The sequence below is a fragment of the Mustelus asterias genome, chromosome 8 (assembly GCF_964213995.1).
Source record: "Mustelus asterias chromosome 8, sMusAst1.hap1.1, whole genome shotgun sequence".
In the NCBI taxonomy this organism is placed as follows: domain Eukaryota; kingdom Metazoa; phylum Chordata; class Chondrichthyes; order Carcharhiniformes; family Triakidae; genus Mustelus; species Mustelus asterias.
Genome location: NC_135808.1, coordinates 5,157,717 through 5,171,624, shown reverse-complemented (window position 1 = coordinate 5,171,624; position 13,908 = coordinate 5,157,717). Strand labels below are relative to the sequence as shown.

Below are 13,908 nucleotides of genomic sequence, written 5' to 3'. Positions count from 1 at the left end.
AATCATGAACACTACCCTCTAGACGGACAAGGGCAACAGGCATATGGGATCATCACGACCCTCTAGACGGAAAAGGGCAACAGGCATATGGGATCATCACGACCTGGAAGTTCCACCCACAATCCTGAATCGGAAATATATCACCACTCCTTCACTGCGATGGGTCAAAATTTGGGAACTCTTTCCTTAACAATACTGGTTGTACCTACACCACATGGCCTACAGTGGTTCAAGAAGACAGCTCACTACCACCTTCTCAAAGGTAACTTGGGAATGGGCAGTAAAGGCTGGTCTAGCCAGCGACACTCATATTCCACAAGTTAATAAAAATAAAATTATAACAATGGAACGCCACAGAAATCAGTGCTGGGACCTCAACTTTTTACAATCTATATCATTGACTTGGATGAAGGGAGCTCATGCAAGTCAGTGGGAGTTAACTCTGTCAATGTCACAAAGATAGTTAGCACATTAAGTTGTCAAGAGGACAGTGACTGACTTACACTCTGTGGGGCCCCATGCTCATCTTCATTTTTGTGCCCTCTCAATGAAGTTGGGGCCCTCCACCAGTGACGTTTGCACTTCATAGGAACATAAGAATTAAGTGCAGAGGAAGCAAATTCAGCCCTTCGAGCTTGCTCCAGCATGAAATGATATCATGGCTGATTTCTCCTTGGTCTCAAATCCACCTCCCTACCTGTTCCCCATATCCCTTTAAACCATTTTTAAAATCAGAAATATATCTATTTCCTTCTGAAAACTATTTAATGATTCAGACTCCATCCGCAATGGGCCAGTGAGTTCCACAAGTTCACCACTCTCTGCGAGATGTGGTTCCTCCTCACCTCAGTTTTAAATTTACTGCCACTCAACCTATACCTGTGACCTCTTGTTCTAGATTACCCCACAAGGGGAAACATTTGGTCTATGTTTACTTCATCAATTCTTTTTATTATTTTATATATCTCAATCAGATTCCCTCTCATCCTTATAAACTTCAGCAAGTATAAGCCCAAACTGTTTAATCTCTCTTCACACATCAACCCTTTCATCCCCAGAATCGATCTGATGAACTTCCTCTGAACTGCCTCCAGTGCCACTACATCCTTCCTCAAATAAGGAAACCAAAAGTGGACACAATACTCCAGATGTGGTCTCACCAACACCCTATACAATTAGAGGTTTCCTGCATGGAAGCAGGCCCTTCGGTCCAACTTGTCCATGCCACCCTTTTTTTTAATGCCCTAAGCAAGTCCCAATTGCCCGCATTTGGCCCATATCCCTATTTACCCATCTTACCCATATAACTGTCCAAATGCTTTTTAATAGTCAAAATTGTATCCGCCTCTACTCCACGTCTGGCAACTTGTTCCAGACACTCACCACCCTCTGTGTGAAAAAGTTGCCCCTCTGGACCCTTTTATATCTCTCCCCTCTCACCTTAAACCTATGCCCTCTAGTTTTAGACTCTCCTACCTATGGGAAAAGATATTGACTATCTACTTTATCTGTGCCCCTCATTATTTTATAGACCTCTATAAGATCACCCCTCAGCCTTCTACGCTCCAGAGAAAAAAAGTCCCAGTCTATCCAGCCTCTCCTTATAACTCAAACTATCAAGTCCCGGTAGCATCCTAGTAAATCTTTTCTCCACTCTTTCTAGTTTAATAATATATTTTCTATAATAGGGTGACCAGAACTGTACACAGTATTCCAAGTGTGGCCTTACCAATGTCTTGTACAACTTCAACAAGACGTCCCAACTCCTATATTCAATGTTCTGGCATCGCAATGCTCTGAATTGCAACAACTTTTCTACTCTGGTCCTTTTGCAACAAATGCTAATATTCTATTTGCCTTTTTTTTAATGCTGTACCTGCATACTATATTTCCCTCTCTCTCTCTTTTAGCCCCTTCCATTCTCTATTCTGCCAACACATACTCTCTCCACTTCCTCTCCTTCCCCCTTCCCTCATCATTCTGCTTTGCCTCTCCCCAAGCACTCCTCTTCTGCCGCTCTCTCCTTTCTCTTTCCAGCAATTTCTCTCCTGCCCTTTCTGCTTTCTTTCCCCACTCCAGCTTGAACATTCTCCCCCTTCTCCCACATTCTCCCCCTCTCCCACTCCCGTCTTCCACATTCTCCCCCATCTCCCACTCCCATCTTGCACATTCTCTCCCCTCTCCCACTCTCTCTCATGCACTCATTCTTCTTCCCATCCTTCTCTTTTTGCTAACACCCCTCCATCTTTCTTACCCTCTTCTACTTTTACATTCACCCTCCTGCTCACTCTCTCACTCACATTGTCCCTCTCTCCCTGAATCCTGCATTCTCTGCTCCCCCAATCTCATTGTTAGAGAGCTTCCAAGACACTTCCTGCCACCTTCCTGCTCTCTCTACCCTCTCTCTTTCTTATCCACCCTCCTGATCTCCCTGTCATACTGCTCTCTCTCTCTTCTGCTTCCACACCCTCCAGACACCAGATCTCTCTCCAATCCCACTCTCCATCTCTTGACTCCAGCTATCTCCACTTCTCTATTCCCCCTTCTCTGCTGCCATTTTCTCTCTTCTCAACCTCATTCCCAGCTTTCATCTCTCTCCTCTACCCTCTCTCTCTCTCGGCCCTCTTCCTCACCTCCTGGATTTGCTTCCTATCTCACTTCTTTCCTTCAGGCTCGTATCTCCCCTACACCTTATTGTCCTCTCCCTTCACTCCTTTACCTCACTATCCTCTCTCCTCCTCACTCCCTCTGTTTCTCCCTCTGGGATTCTTCCCCTCTTCTCACACTCTCCTCTCTTCATCTGACTAAATCACTGACTGTGTTATTTTAACTTTTCCCCAGCTCCAGCTTCTCTGACTTTGGATCCAAACACAGCGAATCCCCGGCTCATCCTGTCTGAGGACCGGACCAGTGTGAGACTCAGAGACAAACGGCAGCCACTCCCTGACACCCCGGAGAGGTTTGATCCCTGGCCCTTCATCCTGATCAGAGGGGTTCACATCAGGGAGACATTGCTGGGAGGTGGAAGTGGGGAAAAAGACTTGGTGGCAGCTGGGAGTAGCCCGAGAGTCTGCAGAGAGGAAAGGGACAATCGACCTAAGCCCTGAGTTCAGGTACTGGGCTGTGGGGCTGAATCCCAGAAGCAATTGTTTTGCCCTTACCTCCCCATCATGCACCCCCTTCACCCCAAGAGTGAAATCCCAGAAGATCGGAATTTACCTGGACTATGAGTGTGGACATGTGTCATTTTACAATGCAGATAACATGTCCCGTTTCCACACTTTCACCCACTCTTTCACTGAGCGAATCTTTCCCTTTTTCAGTCCCGGATGGAATGACAATGGGGAAAACCCTGCACCACTGACAATCTGCTGGATTAAAGATCATTAACAGATCCATCCCATAATTTCACACCGCCTCCCTGTGCCCTGCCAGCTGTAAGACCATAAGATATAGGAGCAGAATTAGGCCACTTGAAATCTGCTCCACCATTCAATCATGGCTGATGTTTTTCTCCTGCCTTTTTCCCATAACCCCTGATCCCCTTATCAATCAAGAACCTATCTATCTCAGTCTTAAAGACACTTAATGACCTGCCCTCCACAGCCTTCTGTGACAAAGAGTTCCGCAGATTCACCACTCTCTGGCTGAAGAAATTCCTCCTCATCTCTGTTTTAAAGGATCGTCCCTTCAGCCTGAGGTTGTGCCCTCTGGTTCGAGTTTTTCCTACTAGTGGAAACATCCTCTCCATGTCCACTCTATCCAGACCTCGCAGTATCCTATAAGTTTCAAGAAGATCCCTTCTCACCCTTCTAAACTCCAACGGGTACAGACCCAGAGTCCTCAACCCTTCCTCATATGACAACCTCTTCATTCCAGGGATCATTCTTGTGAACCTCCTCTGGACCCTTTCCAAGGTCAGAACATCCTTCCTTCGATATGGGGTCAAAAACTGCTCACAATACTCCAAATGGAGTCTGACCAGAGCCTTATACAGCCTCAGAAGTACATCCCTGCTCTTGTATTTTAGCCCTTTCGACATGAATGCTAACATTGCATTTGCCTTCCTAACTGCTGACTGAACCTGCACATTAACCTGAAGAGAATCTTGAACAATGACTCCCAAATCCCTTTGTATTTCTGATTTAGAAAATAGTCTGTGCCTCAATTCCTCCTTCCAAAGTGCATAACCTCACAATTTTCCACATTGTATTCCATCTGCCACTTCTTTGCTCACTCTCCAAACCTGTCCAAGACCTTCTGCAACCCCCCTGCTTCCTCAATATTACCTGTCCCTCTGCATATCTTTGTATCATCTGCAAACTTAGCAACAGTGCCTTCAGTTCCATCCTACAAATCGTTAATGTGTATTGTGAAAAGTTGTGGCTCCAGCATTGACCCCTGAGGCACACCACTAGTTACCGGCTGCCATCCTGAGAAAGACCCCTTTATCCACACTCTCTGCCTTCTGTCAGTCATAAGCAGTCTCACAACACCAGGTTAAAGTCCAACAGGGTTATTTGGTAGCACAAGCTTTCGGAGTGTTGCTCCTTCCTCAGGTGAGTGAAGAGTTGTGTTCACGAACAGGGCATACATAGACACAGACTCAGTTTACAAGATAATGGTTGGAATGCGAGTCTTTACAGGTAATCAAGTCTTTACAGGTACAGACAATGTGAGTGGAGGGAGGGTTAAGCACAGGTTAAAGATGTGTGAATTGTCTCCAGCCAGCACAGTTAGTGAGATTTTGCAAGCCCAAGCAATTCGTGGGGGTTACAGATAGTGTGACATGAACACAAAATCCCGGTTGAGGTCGTCCTCATGTGTATGGAACTTAGCTATCAGTTCTTGCTGGGCGATTCTGCGTTGTCGTGTGTCATGAAGGCCACGTTGGAGAATGCTTACCTGAAGATCAGAGGCTGAATGCCCATGACTGCTGCCCCTGACAGGAAGAGAACACTCCTGCCTGGTGATTGTTGAGTGGTGTTCATTCATCCGTTGTCGTAGCGTCTGCATGGTCTCCCCAATGTACCATGCCTTGGGACATCCTTTCCTGCAGCATATCAGGTAAGCAAAGTTGTCAGCCGGTAACTAGTGGTGTTCCTCAGGGGTCAATGCTGGAACCACAACTTTTCACAATATACATTAACGATTTGTAGGAAGGAACTGAAGGCACTGTTGCTAAGTTTGCAGATGATACAAAGAAATGCAGAGGGTCAGGTAATATTGGGGAAGCAGGGGGGCTGCAGAAGGTCTTGGACAGGTTCGGAGAGTGGGCAAAGAAGTGGCAAGAGTATGTACCGTGTACCTGGTGGGTGGTGTTCTCACGTGAGATGACGACATCTGTGTCGATGATCCGGCACATCTTGCAGAGGCTGCTGTGGCAGGGTTCTGTGGTGTTCTGGTCACTGTTCTCCTGAAGGCTGGGTATTTTGCTGCAGATAATGGTCTGTTTGAGGTTGTGCGGTTGTTTGAAGACAAGAAGTGAGGGTGTGGGGATGGCCTTGGCGAGATGTTCGTCTTCATCAATGACATGTTGAAGGCTCCAGAGAAGATGTCGTAACTTCTCCGCTCCGGGGAAGTACTGGTCAATGAAGGATAATCTGTCCGGTGTGTCCCGTGTTTGTCTTCTGAGGAGGTCGGTGCGGTTTTTCACTGTGGTGTGTCAGAACTGTCGATCGATGAGTCAAACGCCATATCCTGTTTTGTGAGGGTATCTTTTAGCATCTATAGGTGTCTATTGCGATCCTCCCCTGCCAATCAACCATTCCTCTATCCACGTAAGATGATGAGTGTGGTCTCAGTCACAGGTGGAGAGAGAAGCCAGGTTAACATTCCTGGTATAAAGCCTGGGAACTGAAAGATCAGCAATGACTTCTGTAGGGCTGGGGGAAAGAAGGAGGGGGAGAGAAGAAACAAATAGAAGTTCAATTGTAGGGAGGAACTTTCCGGGTAGAATGAGCTGTGAACTGCAGGGACCCGGTGACCTCCCTGCCTGTAATGTTTCTCCACAGGTGGAAGGTGGTGGGACATCACCATGTTTGAGATGAATCAGTGCAGTGATCTCCGGGGACTCTTTCAAGAAAGTAATTTATCTTTAGGGAAAAAAAGGAGAAAAACACAAAGGAGAGAGGAAGAGAGGTTGTAAAACAATAACAAGCTCCCCGCTTTGTATAAATTCCCAGGAGTTAATGCCAGATCTGCATGAGCAGCTGTCAGGATTTCCACCCCAGTCGTCCAGTATTCTTTCCCGTCTTCACAGTGATGGACATTTTAGCTGTCATAGTTTTCAGCGGTGAGCCGGACATTTACTTTGCGTAGGTGGAGAGGGGGTTGGGGGAGAGGGGGTTGGGGGGGAGGGGGGAGAGCAGCTGCTGCTGTGATACTCGGCTGTCTTCATTTTGCGCTCAGGAAGTGAACAAGTGCCATTATCATGCTGCCTGGCCTGTTCAGTATTTCCATCATTTTCTGTTTATATTAATCTCCAGTTGGTTTGTTTCTTGTAATTGTGATAAAGCTGTCTGTCTGACTGACTTCAAACTCTCAGCATGTTCCAATAAAGTTCCCTGAATGATTCAAAAACAATGATGAACTGGAATGGGTTTGCACAGCTCTGTAAATATTGCCCAGAATGCCATGATCAAGGGGATATTTGTAATAAAATTGGAAGGAAGGAAACTTCTGTGTTTATGGGAGGTTTTATTTTACATTAAAGTAGCAACCTGTCTTGATACAGTTTGAAGGTGTAGTTTGAATGTAGCCCAATCCATCGCTCAAAACAGCCTCCCATCCATTGGCTCTGTCTACACTTCCTGCTGCCTCGGCAAAACATAATTAAGGACCCCACACACCCCAGATATTCTCTCTTCCACCTTCTTCCGACAGGAAAAAGATACAAAAGTCTGAGGTCACGTACCAACCGACTCAAGAACAGCTTCTTCCCTGCTGCTGTCAGACTTTTGAATGAACTTACCTTGCATTAAGTTGATCTTTCTCTACTCCCTAGCTATAACTGTAACAGTACATTCTGCCCTCTCGTTTCCTTCTCTATGAACGGTATGTTTTGTCTGTATATCGTGCAAGAAACAATACTTTTCACTGTATGTTAATACATGTGACAATAATAAATCAAATCAAATTGTAAATGATGTGATGCTGCTATGAATACGGATTTGAAAATCTGTCTGTATTGATCATGATGTGTGAACTAATCGGATTTATAGGACATTAATGTTTAACCATATGAAAAGCAGTTCAGTTGCTGCACTAGAATGTTAGTGGAGTCACAGTTATCGTTAAGCTCTGGTTTGCCTGACCTGTCTCATCATTGTCCACATCAGCGAAATAATCTTTAAATCACTATGTAATTACCTGTTTTATTATTAACATATTTAATGTTCCCTGTAAATGGAACCATTTACTATTATTATATTTAATTATATTTAATACCCATTTTAACATAACATTTGTAAAATGATTTTCCAAACAAAACAATCTGAGAATCACTGGAATAGAAACAGTTTTTCTCAAAGATTCCACAGTTCATCATTAAATCCAAGAAGCAGAAACTCAACATGTTGTTGGTGTTTGTCGAGGTAGGCGGGTTTGCGGGGGAATGGAACCGGATTGGTCAAAGAGCCTGTCACTCAGACAGAGAGGCGGGTCTCTGGTGACCAGGGAGGCCGATTGGCTAGCATACCTGCCAAGCAGAAGTAGTAGGCGGGCTTCCGAAACCCCTAGAAGAGGATTGGTTGGAGCTCCTGTCACTTTGAGCGCGGAATACCTGCGTCCGGGGCGGGGCGGTGGTCTGGAAGTCGATTGGTTAAAGTGCCTGCCAGTCAGACTCCCGGGAGACGAGCTTCCGGTGAATTCGAAAGCTGGTTGGTTGCATCATCTGTCACTCAGAGTGTGGGCGCCCTGTTGTCAGCCGCAAGGGTCAGATCACAGCACAGACTCACCGAGCAAGAGCGGTGACTGGAAGATCAGATTGGGAGCTGTAATTGTCCGCCTGTTAAAGGCACAGGTGCGAGGCGCTTCCTTTTCGCTGCGGGTGGGTGTCATTGGAAAGTAATGCAATCCCTAAAGTGCAGAAGGAGGCCAGAGTGTCACGTTCTAGCGGGGACTACAACAATATATAAGAAGGAAATTAGGAGAGCGAGAAGGGGTCATGAGAAGGCCTTGGCGGGTAAGATTAAGGAGAATCCCAAGGCTTTCTACAAATATATCAAGAGTAAAAGGATGAGATGTGAAGGCATAGGACCCTTAAAAGGTGAAGGGGGAAAAGTTTGTGCGGAACCGTTAGAAATGGCGGAGCTGCTTAATGAATACTTTACCTCGGTATTCACAGTGGAAAGGGATCTGGGTGGTTGTACTGCTGGTTTGCGGTGGACAGAAAGGATCGAGCATGTGGACATAAAGAAAGAGGATGTGTTGGAACTATTGAATGGCATCAAGGTTGGTAAGTCGCCGGGACCGGATGGGATGTACCCCAGGTTACTGTGGGAGGCGAGGGAGGAGATTGCGGAGCCTTTGGCGATGATCTTTGCATCGTCGATGGAGACGGGAGAGGTTCCGGAGGATTGGAGGATTGCAGATGTGGTCCCTATATTCAAGAAAGGTAACAGGGACAGCCCGGGAAATTACCGACCGGTGAGTCTAACCTCAGTGGTTGGTAAGTTGATGGAGAGGATCCTGAGAGACAGGATTTATGATCATCTAGAGAAGTTTAGTATGATCAAAAGTAGTCAGCACGGCTTTGTCAAGGGCAGGTCGTGCCTTACGAGCCTGGTTGAGTTCTTTGAAAATGTGACCAAACACATTGACGAAGGAAGGGCGGTGGATGTGGTCTATATGGACTTCAGCAAGGCATTCGATAAGGTCCCCCATGCAAGACTTCTTGAGAAAGTGAGAGGGCATGGGATCCAAGGGGCTGTTGCCTTGTGGATCCAGAACTGGCTTGCCTGCAGAAGGCAGAGAGTGGCTGTGGAGGGGTCTTTCTCTGCATGGAGGTCAGTGACCAGTGGAGTGCCCCAGCGATCTGTTCTGGGACCCTTGCTGTTTGTCATTTTCATAAATGACCTGGATGAGGAAGTGGAGGGATGGGTTGGTAAGTTTGCTGACGACACCAAGGTAGGTGGTGTTGTGGATAGTTTGGAGGGATGTCAGAAGTTGCAGCGAGACATAGATAGAATGCAAGACTGGGCGGAGAAGTGGCAGATGGACTTCAACCCGGATAAGTGTGTGGTGATCCATTTTGGCAGATCCAATGGGATGAAGCAGCAGTATAATATGAAGGGTACCATTCTTAGCAGTGTAGAGGATCAGAAGGACCTTGGGGTCCGGGTCCATAGGACTCTTAAATCGGCCTCGCAGGTGGAGGATGCGGTCAAAAAGGCGTACGGCGTACTGGCCTTCATTAATCGAGGGATTGAGTTTAGGAGTCGGGAGATAATGCTGCAGCTTTACAGGACCCTGGTTAGACCCCACTTGGAGTACTGCGCGCAGTTCTGGTCACCTCATTACAGGAAAGATGTTGAAGCCATTGAAAGGGTGCAGAGGAGATTTACAAGGATGTTGCCTGGATTGGGGGGCATGCCTTATGAGGATAGGTTGAGGGAGCTTGGTCTCTTCTCCCTGGAGAGACGAAGGATGAGAGGTGACCTGATAGAGGTTTACAAGATGTTGAGAGGTCTGGATAGGGTAGACTCTCCGAGGCTATTTCCAAGGGCTGAAATGGTTGCTACGAGAGGACACAGGTTTAAGGTGCTGGGGGGTAGGTACAGAGGAGATGTCAGGGGTAAGTTTTTCACTCAGAGGGTGGTGGGTGAGTGGAATCGGCTGACGTCGGTGGTGGTGGAGGCAAACTCGTTGGGGTCTTTTAAGAGACTTCTGGATGAGTACATGGGATTTAATGGGATTGAGGGCTGTAGATAGGCCTAGAGGTGGGGATGTGATCGGCGCAACTTGTGGGCCGAAGGGCCTGTTTGTGCTGTGGCTTTCTATGTTCTATTCAAGGGAGGTAAACTCGTGTTGCTGAGGGACACTGGTGGGGAGGAAAGGAGGTGGGGGATGATGGGGGTAAGGAGATGGGGGTTGTAGCGGAGGTGAAAGGCGATAATGGGGGTAGAAGCTGAAGGAGGATGATGAGGGTGAGGAAGAGGGGGATGATCAGGGTGAAGCAGGTTTTGAGGAGGAGCAGGGGAGGGTTGTGTCACTTGAGAAGCAGTGGAAGGATTGTTAAGGAGCAGGGTGGAGAGTGGTTTTAGGAGGGGAGAGGGTTGATGGGGTTGAGGACGGGGAGAGGGGGTTCAGGAGGAGGGAACAGAGGTTAAGGAGGAGTGATACCATGTTAAGGAGGAGGGGTGTAGGGTATGAAGGAGGGGAAGTGGTAAAGAGTAGCGAAGTTGATGGGAGAAAGGAGCGCGGTTTGTGGGATAGGAAGTGCGGTGGGGTGTGTGTGTTGAGGAGGGGGTTTGACAGGAGGATAACAGCAGCCATTATGAAATTAATTTGATCAATTTTATTCAGGCCTCAGTGAATATCAATCCCAGGGAATAAATTAAAACTATTTTCAGATTTAACCGAACTCAAATTACACAAAACGAATGAACACGCTCTGACATTCTGAGGCAAAATAAAACCTCTTTTGAATTTTTGAACATTTTGAATTTTAGCAGCAAGAGGGCCTCTCTGAAATTAAGCACAATTCTCAGTGAGTCGATGTGGCTGTGTGGATAGTGATATTAACCCCATGTCCAGCTAACAGAACTCTGTCCCTGTACATTTTCACAGTAAGAAGTCTCACAACACCAGGTTAAAGTCCAACAGGTTTATTTGGTAGCAAAAGCCACTAGCTTTTGGAGCGCTTGCTGCTCCTTCGTCAGGTGAGTGGAAGTTCTGTTCACAAACAGGGCATATAAAGACACAAACTCAATTTACAAAATAATGGTTGGAATGCGAGTCTTTACAGGTAATCAAGTCTCAACGGTACAGACAATGTGAGTGGACAGTGCGTTAAGCACAGGTTAAAAAGATGTGTATTGTCTCCAGACAGGACAGTTAGTGAGATTTTGCAAGCCCAGGCAAGTCGTGGGGATTACAGATAGTGTGACATGAACCCAAGATCCCGGTTGAGGCCGTCCTCGTGTGCGGAACTTGGCTATCAGTCTCTGCTCAGCGACTCTGCACTGTCGTGTGTCATGAAGGCCACCTTGGAGAACGCTTACCCGAAGATCAGAGGCCGTATGCCTGTGACCGCTCCGCTCACCTGTACATTTTCAGCAGCGAAACTAGCTGCTTTTTTAAACATGGTGAGCAATGTGTTTGTGACCTGCGAGAGTTTAAATTCCTTCTTTTACAAGTTCTTTTTGTCTTCACAGGAACAGTTGAATCAATGACAGAACCTCGATCCTGCATTTTCTCAATTGTGGAGCATTTTGAACAAGATGGTGTGGAACTTGATAAATCTGAATGAGGAGGAGGATGATATTTTATTCAGAACGGAGACAAATCGACAAAAAAATACAAGGCAATTCAAAGGAACCTTTGTGTTTTACATAAAGGACACGGACTTGGATCTAGAGAGTACAATTTCCAAGTTTGTGGATGATGGAATACTGGATAATGAAGTAAATAGTGAGGAGGATAATTACACATTTCAGGAGGACAGACTGGTGGAATAGACAGACACATAGCAGACATAAGTAAATGTGGAGTAATGCATTCCAGGAGGAACATCATGAAAACACAGCATCATTTAAATGGAACCATTTTGATGGGCCGGCCTTGTGAATGGATGACTGTTAAGGCTCCATGGTCAAGTGGATCTAATATTATGATCTATGGAGAGGTTGATCATCTCCAGTGTCTACTTCCCATGAAATGTATTACTGCTCAAATAGCAGATAATTTCAAGTTTCAAGAACAAATTTCCAAACACACAGATAACGCTCAGGATGTTGTTAACCATGTCTGAATGAGTGACGAGCAGTGGACAGAACTTGTTAGAGTTCGAGCATCTACACACATCTGAGTGATTGACCATGGGGAGATGAGAGGCTGTCCTCACTGGTCATCCTGTCCACTGAGAATAATGTCAATCCAAGTATCTTGGTGAGCAAAGACTATTGTTTAGTCTTTAGTTTATGTTTCATTTATTTGTCTTTTGGTTTGACTCATTTCATTCATAAGAACATAACTAGGAGCACATTTGGCTATAATATCTTCTGTCCAGGGATTGTAAATAGTTGGGACCCAGGACCAAACCCTGTGACACCCCACTAGTTAAATCTTGCCAACAAGAAAAAGACCCATTTATCCCGACTCTCTGCCTTCTGTCAGTTCGTCAGTCGTGTCCAAACTAATAAATCACCCTTAACCCCATGTGATCTTACATTGTATATTAACATTCTGTGCGGCACCTCATCAAATGCTTTCCTGAAGTCCAGATACACTACACCCACTGGATCCCCATTATCCACTTGGTTATATCTTCGAAGAACCCGAGAAAACTAGTCAAACATGATTTACCCTTCATACGACCATGCTGACTCTGATGGATTGTGTTTTGACTTTCCAAATGACCAGTTATTTCTTCCTCAATGATGGATTCTAACAATTTCCCAACAATAGATGTTAAACTGTTCTATAGTTTCCTACTTTATATCTCCCTCCCTTTTTGAATAAGGGTGTTACATTAGCGTTTTTCTAATCCATAGGAACTTTTCCCACATCCAGTGAATTTTGGAATATCAGCATCGATCCAACACCTCCCCTGGCAGTTCCTAGGATGTAGGCCATCAGGCCCAGGGGACTTGTCTGCCTTTAATTCCAATAGTTTGTTGAACACTATTTCCCTGTTGATGATAAGTATTCCGCTCTTTATATCACCTCTGGCATCACATGTTACTACTGGGATGGTACCGTGAAAACTGAGGCAAAATATTGATTTAACATCTCCGCAATTTCTGTGTTCCCCACTATTAACTATTCGATCTCATCCTCCAAGGGACCAGCTTTCACTTTAGCTACTATCTTTCCTTTTATATACTTAGGGAAGCTTTTGCTATCCTTTTATATATTTTGTGCTTGTTTTCTTTCATAATTTACCTTGGTCTTTTTATTACATTTTTAGTAACCCTTTGTTGATCTTTAAAAGTTTCCCAATCTTCCAGCCTGCCACTGGCCTTTGCAATAAGGTATGCCTTAGTTTTTGTCTTTATGTGGTCTTTAACTTCCTTGCTAAGCCATGATATTTTTTTCCTCTCTGGAATATATTTTAACTGTGAAGAGTTGAATGTCTCCTCAAACAACTGGCACTGCTCATCAACTGTCCTACCTTTTAGCTTTCCTGCCCGGTCCATGCCTACGTAATTACCTTTGTTTAACTCCAGAATGTGTGTGTCGGTCTCCAGTTTCTTGCCCTCATACTATGATCACTCTTCCCTCGAGTATCCTTAACTATGAGGTCATGAATTAATCCCTGTTTGTTACACAACCAAATCTAGAATAGCCTGCTCCCTGGTTGGTTCCACAACATATTGCTCCAAGATCCTGAAAGATCTTGTTCTAATTTTTGAAAGGGTGATGGAAGCAGATTCCATAGGAATTTTCAAAAGACAATTGGACTGTACGTGGGGAGGATGAATTTTCCGGGTTCTCGGAGAAAGCTGGAGTGTGAGAATTTAAACAGCTGTTTCAAAGAGACAACGTGGACACAATGGGCTGAATGGCCTGTGTGTGACAACACTGCATCATTTTGAGCTCAGACAGGCTACAGAGATGTAATTGAATGGGACAAACACATTTGCCTTGCTTACAGAAACCTGGTTACTTCGTTCTCTTAATTTATCATCAGGTCAAAAGGTGAATTGTCTTCTGTGGCTTTGCTGTTGCAATGCGTCATGTGGC

The 13,908-nt window shown here is 45.5% G+C and overlaps 1 protein-coding gene across 1 annotated transcript in view; it reads left to right on the top strand.

Annotated features, from left to right (window-relative positions):
* The window catches only part of LOC144497633 (uncharacterized), a 130,032-nt gene that overhangs the window by 59,062 nt on the left and 57,062 nt on the right, over positions 1-13,908 (top strand). The window contains 1 exon segment of the mRNA XM_078219075.1: positions 2,842-2,959. Within this exon segment, the coding sequence (XP_078075201.1) occupies positions 2,842-2,959 (118 nt within the window).